This window comes from Oenanthe melanoleuca, chromosome 5 (assembly GCF_029582105.1).
Source record: "Oenanthe melanoleuca isolate GR-GAL-2019-014 chromosome 5, OMel1.0, whole genome shotgun sequence".
Lineage (NCBI taxonomy): Eukaryota > Metazoa > Chordata > Aves > Passeriformes > Muscicapidae > Oenanthe > Oenanthe melanoleuca.
In genome coordinates this window covers 1,051,751-1,058,916 of record NC_079339.1, presented here as the reverse complement: position 1 = coordinate 1,058,916, position 7,166 = coordinate 1,051,751, and the positions used below count along the sequence as shown (strand labels likewise).

Here is a 7,166-nt window from a genome sequence, read left to right as displayed (position 1 = left end):
GCATTTGAAAAGCCACAAATCTTGTCAATCAAATGAAGTTCTAAAGAGTTTACTGACTGTCACTTCGGCTCTTCATTGTGTCAAGACAGAAACATTCCTTGGACACATTTAGAAAGTTGCCTCACCAATCATCCAGTGTGTCATCAATTACTTTGTTCCCTTGCTCAATGACCTACTAATATTCTTTAAGCCAGAGCTGCAGTTAGAAAGCATTTTATCTGGAACTACCCCCTGGAACAAGCAATGTGGGAAAAGCCTGCTGTCGGAAATAGCACTGCAGGAATCTGACTGCAGCACTGAAGCCTTAAATCTGGAGAATGAAGAATTCTGTAGGAATATGAATATACCAGATGATATCATTAATTTTTGAAAATGTGCTTTAGCTACTAAAAAGTACAATTCTAGAAAGTTTTGAGTACTCTAACCATATTCCAGTGATGTACCTCAGGATGGGTTAAATTTCAAGATGTAGTATAATACTTTCCCTTGACAAAATGAATAGAATATGCAAAAAAAGTTTAAAAATAATTCAGGATTTTTGCTATATGGTTGTTGTTCACCTACCTGTCTCATCACTTTCCCCTTGTTTTCAGCCCTGGGGTCTGATTACATCCAATGGCATAAATTCAACGTCAGTGGCACAGCAGCTACAAACAAAGCAACGCTGATTTCTTCATGCCCAATTGGCTCAGGTATCTGCACAATCTATAAGGGAAGGTCAGGGAAGGGTAGGTTGCTGGCTGATGGAGAAAAGCTCTTGTCAGAGGAAAAGGCTGTGGTCAGCTCTTCCCTCCCACACTGTGGTTCCAGCACCTTTGGTTTTTCAGGCCTCTCCCTCACCCCCAGAAGTTCCATGCCCAGCCTGGTTGGTATCTGCAATGCCTCCTGGCATGGAGAAGCCTTTCCTGTAATTAACTTTTGAGATATATTATTGTATTTTCTCATTCCCATATAGCATTCTGTGACTTTAGGTGAAGGTAGAAGAGGACACCCTACTCAAGCTTAGATCTAACTTTAGAAAGCTGGCTGCTGTGGATAAATAGTCAGACAGAATCTACTAAATATTATTGTGCTCCATTTCTCATCTTCCAAAGGAGAAGAAATGTCAGTATGCAATATCTACACCAAGAGTTTGCAGCCAGCCTCTGAATCAGTTGTCTTTGTCTGGCAGGTACCTGGAATATTTAATGGTATTGTTCTGACTGTTCTCTTCACTTGTACCCATTGATTCCTGCCCTGGCTCATTCTTAGCCTGCTGTTTTCAGAATATGGAAACTCAGAATCCACTGTGTTTTCCCTCTTCTTGTCCCAAGAGGAGCAAGAATTGTCTTCTATAGGTCAGGTCTCATTTGTAGGCACAAAGAATTCCTAAGAACCTGCAGATTTTTTCATCCATACTTTGCCTTTGTATTTATGTGCACAGTCTTATGCCTACAAAATATCATCAGATGCCTTTCAATTGAAGAGATAATGCTTAATTTTTCTATCTGTTGTTTCTTCTTTGTGGTAGTGTCTATAAATTTGTCTCATTTAAGTTTTACCTGCCTGCATTTAACAACCCAAAGCTCTTTGCAAACCTTTCCAACAGCTCCAGAGCTCACATTATCTTCAGCACAATCCTGAATTTAAAAGCCAAACTTTCTCACAGCTTCCTAGGACTTTCTTTCTGTTGAGGCCTCTTCACCCTGTAAATGAAATGTCAAATCAACGAAAGCATCTGAGGGTGGGTACATGAGGGTCAGGAGGGTGTGTGTGACAGTGACATCAACTGAGACAATAAAAGGGCTTCCAAGTTACTTAGAAGCTCTGTTTTGAAGTTACATTTAAGGGGTCCACTAAACCAATTCAGTGGTCTTTAAATACACTTGACATCAAGAGACAGTCATCTGCTGACATACCCAAGACAGAAATCTCTTTAACATTCTATCTGGTAAGTATACTCTACTTTTTTCCAAATTCTCTGGAAGACATTAGAATATTTTATCATTGATTCTTTACCCATTTTTGTGCTAGTTTCTTTTCAGACTATCTTTAAATATAAGTGAATGTTAGTAAGATCAAACTGTTCTGTTATCTGAACTAAATCTGTGAAATGAAAAAGTCTAAGACAGTGAATGAGAAGTATCTTGAAGCAAATTCAAATTCTGAATTTATAATCCTGGGTTAGATGGACTGCCAGGACCTCACTGATACTGTCATGTCAGAGACCTTGTTCTAAATGTTTTTCTGACCTACAGCAAAGCTGCAGAGAAACTCTTGCAAAAAATGGCATTGTGGAGTTTTATATCCCTTAGGTTTCAGTTACTCTGTATCAAATTTCTTAAGTGGTAACAAAAAGATGCATTTTCTGCCTGCCAATACTGAAAATCCAGACTAAAAACTGATATTGGAACTGTGTCATTTCTGCCTGTTGTAGCATCATCAATGGTAAATTTTTGAAATATATTTCAAATGGCAGTTCTGCTGATGATGTAAAAATCAGAGGGGAATTCATACAGGAAATGCAGGATTATCCCTGAAAAAATTAGGGGCTTAATTCTGATTTCTCTTCTGTAACTCAACAGGGACTGGCATATCTATGAACAATTGTCAGAGAAAGTGTCAGCCTCTTCATTCTAAAGAATATGCAAAAGAAATAGAGAAATAGAAAAAGTTTTATTCCATAAAATTTTTCATTTGAATAGCTATTTACAAGTATTTCACTGGACTTGAAGGATACAAAGTCATATTGATGATGGTGAAGACATTAATAATAATATTGGAAGAACGTGGTACTTTTCACCCAATTATACAAGAGGTACCCAGATGATGATGATGATGATGATGATAATGATGCAGGGCAGCTAAAGCTGACCAAAATTCAGGGAGCTGCCCAGGAAGTAATGAGTTGCTCACAAAATTAGTATTAGAAGTAAATCCTTCATTTGCATTTCTTGCTCTAACCTGTTTAAAAAAAAAAAAAAAAAAATTGAAAACTGTTATCTGATGTTTTTCAACTTTTTTTTCTAATTTAAATTTGTTTGGAAGGAACAGAAATACCTTGAAATACAGACTTTACATGTGTTCATTTCTACCTTTGTAGACAAAATGACTTCTATAAGAAACCTGGCCTGGGCTGCAATCATTTTATGTGCCATGTGCCTTTTTACAACCTCTGATGGAAGACCGATGGTGTAAGTGCATTATCTCACACTGGATGACTTTTGCTGCTCGTGACAACGTGGTGGTTTGTCTGTGCATGTGTGTGAGAGTTCTGTCCCTGCTTTTGCACCCTTTGGCCAAGCTCTGTCCTCTAGAAGTAGCTATAGAGGTCCTAGACACTCTGAGTGTATATATGTTTTTTTAAAATAGGCAGCTGAGTAGAGGGATAAAAATAATGAAATTATTCTCTTATTATTCAGATGGGATAAGCTCCATGTCTTGGGGGTCTACACAGGTGCCCATGCTTTGCACTGTGAGAATCTAGCTGTAACTCACACTTGGACACTGACATCCACCAGCTGAGACACAGCTCCACAGGGAATCATGCTTCCTTAGCTCTGGTGATCACAGAAAACTACTACTGAAAAAATGCCATTGTTTCATTGATCACTTAATATTGTATAAGCCCTAAGCTCCTATACAATAGCTGAACGAAATTATGGGGACATTATTGTCACAAAACCACACTACTTCCCACTTTGGATGCCTTCTCACTGATTGTCCTGGTTTGAAGGACAGGTGTCTGCCAATAAAGGCAGAAGCTTCTCTTTGAAATGGGGAGATATAATCCTCCAAAATATTATTATAATTTTGAAATTAAGGGGCTCTCAGGCAAAGAGAATTAGGAATAATAGTTATTTACTATAAAAATTAAAATAGAAATGCAATATTACAAAGAACAATCCCAAAACACTGACAGAGTCAGAATCCAAGCTGACACCAGTCAGGGTATTGGCAGCAGTCCCATAAAATGGTGGCTGCATCCTACTGCAGTGGCAGATGTGGTTCAGCTGGAGCAGTGCTCCTGTAAAAGGTGCAGTTATCCTTTGAAGGTCCAGGGATGATGTGGAAAAGTCTGGCTTTCCTCTGGAATCCAGTGGAAAGAAGATAACTTGCTGATCAAAATCTGAGTTTTTTATCTAAGTAGGAAAGGCTTGGCTCCTCCCCCTGGCTGGATCATCTCGCAACGGATGATGTAATTGTATCAGTCATACAGTGGGACTCAATGGCCATTAACAGGAGATATCTCCTGGAGGGAGGATGGGTTGTGGAAAAGATAAAGACGATTGCCCCACCTAGTCTTAAAGATGGCCCATTAGCAGATAGTATGTGCCACGGAGATAAGGAATCACTGCCCACCCAGTTTCAGCAGATGGTGATAGAATCCACATTTCTGGCCACATCAGCCCAACACACTGATACATCCATCACCAAACACGAATCACCGCTCACCCTCCCTCTCTTCTCCAGATGCCATTACAAATCAGCCAGGCCGCTTCTACAGCTCTGCGTTGTGATTCCCTGTAGAAGCTCCCAAACCTGGACCTTTGAGCCCAGGTCTGGAGCGGCAGCAGGGCCCCATGGGCTGTTTTCCCTTTGCTTTGCAGCAGGAAGAGGTCGGTGAGCGAGATGCAGCTGATGCACAACCTGGGCGAGCACCGGCACGCGGTGGAGAGGCAGGACTGGCTGCAGATGAAGCTGCAGGACGTGCACAGCGCCCTGGAGGATGCCCGCGCCCAGAGGCCCCGCGGCAAGGACGACGTGCTGCTGGGCCGCAGGCTGCTCCCCGAGCACCCCAAGAAATCCCTGCAGCTGGACAAGGCCTACATGGATGTTCTCTTCAAAACAAAGCCGTAGTGAGAGAGCCGGAGCGCTGTCTGTCCACGTGAGCACCTGTCTGTGTAGCATTGATCAACTAGGGCATTTCATTCCTATTTATTCCAGCTGCATAAGGATTAAAGGCTCTCTTCAAGGCCCCTCTCAGTGAGACATTTCACAACCAAATAATAAAATGTATTTACAGTCTAACCAGGACCACCACTGGGTTCCTTTTGCCTGATGTATCTTATAGATTGCTAGCAACACAGGAAAAAGAAACCCAAACCAGTAAGAAAGGTGGAAAACCATTTAAGACCAGTTCTACAACTCTTTCTGTGTAATCACTAGGCCTGCTTGTACTGTTAACCAGAAAGGAATAAATGCAGGGGAGCCTGTCTCCAGAACAGGGCCTAGGGTTAAACTTTGTTTAACTTTGTACTAATGGAAATACATAAATTAAACCCACAACTGTTTTCAAAAGAAGGCCTAAAATCAAATTAACATTAATTACACTGCAAAAGCTGCACAATAATAATCTAGGATTAAAGAGTGCAAACAGAAAAGAAATAGAAGAGGAAGACAAAGCTTAAGATTAAAGTACAAAGGGCTAAAATTAAAACAAATTCTGAAGAATTTTGCAAAATACAGAAATGAAGTGAGGGTTTGATTGCCTTCCCCTCCTCCAAAAGATGAAATCCTATAATTAAGTGCAGAAACAGTGGGAGCAGAGATGGTTGCACAAATGTAAGCATGGCCCTAACTACAGAACTGGGAAATTATTCCATACCAGACAATTACAACTGAAACAAAAATCTTGTGATATTTGCTTTTTGTCCCTCTTTTACAGTCTCTGAACTTCTGCATGTTGTGCTAGGCCTCATGTGTAATTTTTTTTTTTGAGAGAACAGTGGCTCTCATGAATAAAATTACTCATTTCCATATGCAATTTATGGTAGAATTGGGATCTCAGTTTTCCAGACCTCCAGAATGAGAACCATTAACATGCAGAAATCAATCTGGGAGAGGAACCATTAGCTGGAATACATTCAAACTCCTAGCAAGACTCAGAAAGAATTACAGGGAAAAATCAACTTTGGCAATGATTTTAAAAAGCAGCAAATACAAAATCACTATGCATGCATGTGCTCAGGAGCCTCAGTAGTTTCTGATGAATAAGAAGGTTTTCCAAGTAGGAATACTGGTGGTTGCCTCCAAATTTCCCCTGGCAGAGCTCAAACCCAGATAATGCTGCTGCAAGCCCAAGTGGCTGCCTGGATGTTCCCATGCTGGCTCTTATTTGTTTGTTTGATGTCTGGCACGCCTTGGGGAGCCTTGCAAACCCCTCTTGACTCCCTACAAATAAATATACAAATATCTACAAATATAAATGGAACCTGCTGGGGGCTAGGGGTGTGTTTGTGACTAGAGATCCTTGTAGCAATGCAAAGGCCCTGATGCTGGGAGCAGATGGCACAAGGGTTCTGTGCCACCTGTCTGGTTGTAGGATCGAGGCCTTAAGGTGCACTTTCTATTTATTCTTTAATCAGGCATCTGTGCTAACTTCAATAAATAAAATTGCATTTTTGTACCTATATCTCACTTATATATTACTAATAAAGTGGACCAAAAGCTCTTGGACATTATTTTAAAGCATAAGAACTGACTGGCCTGTGACTGTTTGGATATAATTTAGCATTTGGGGTAAGATTATTAAGCCATTTAATTTTATGACAGCGAAGTAAGTACAAAAGTAATTTTTATTTTTCCTTTCATTATTCCTGCATAATGGTGGTTAAACAATAGGTGTTTGCCTAGCAAAAACTTATTTATGTCCCCTTACAATAATGACACACACATAAACTGTATAATCTTCAAGTACCAAAATCATAATCTGTTTCATTTTGATCTAAACAAAAATTCTATTCTCCAAACAACAATCCCTCCTAATCCTCAGCTATGCAATAGATGAATGATGATTACACAAATATTTAAATTTCCTGTACACTTACAGTATGTCTTTTCAGGACTAAAGACAGCACAGTGGCAGATTAATTAGTGCTAGGTAATGCCCATTAAAAATAAGATGCAATATTAACATAATTACTTACTAATTATCTAGAAAGTAGATTTGTTATCACTTTTCAGCTTAAACCTCTGATCAGTGTAGCAGCAAAATCTTCAGCAAAAGGGGCAGAGGATGTTATCAAAAACATTTTAATACCAAAAAATGCAAAGATTCATCTTCAGCTGGACAAATGTGCAATTTTGGTCATCTCTCTTTCACAGATTGAGGGGAGCAGAAAGAGGATGGTGAGAAATTATAGGGCCACTGAAACGCTAATATATGGCAATAAATCTCTTCATAA

General features: G+C 39.8%; 1 protein-coding gene across 1 annotated transcript; it reads left to right on the top strand.

Moving 5' to 3' along the window:
- Positions 1 to 3,087: 3,087 nt before the first annotated feature.
- Positions 3,088 to 5,882, top strand: PTH (parathyroid hormone). Its single transcript, XM_056491923.1, has 2 exons — positions 3,088 to 3,173; positions 4,593 to 5,882. Exons 1-2 carry the CDS (start codon positions 3,088 to 3,090, stop codon positions 4,837 to 4,839), a joined length of 333 nt encoding a protein of 110 aa, XP_056347898.1. The 3' UTR covers positions 4,840 to 5,882.
- Positions 5,883 to 7,166: the final 1,284 nt, after the last annotated feature.

Excerpts from the sequence above, each read along its gene's own strand:
- PTH (XM_056491923.1), top strand. The coding sequence starts at position 3,088 with ATGACTTCTATAAGAAACCTGGCCTGGGCTGCAATCATTTTATGTGCC. Across the intron at positions 3,174-4,592 it reads TCTGATGGAAGACCGATGGT|GAAGAGGTCGGTGAGCGAGA; the intron begins GTAAGTGCATTA and ends GCTTTGCAGCAG.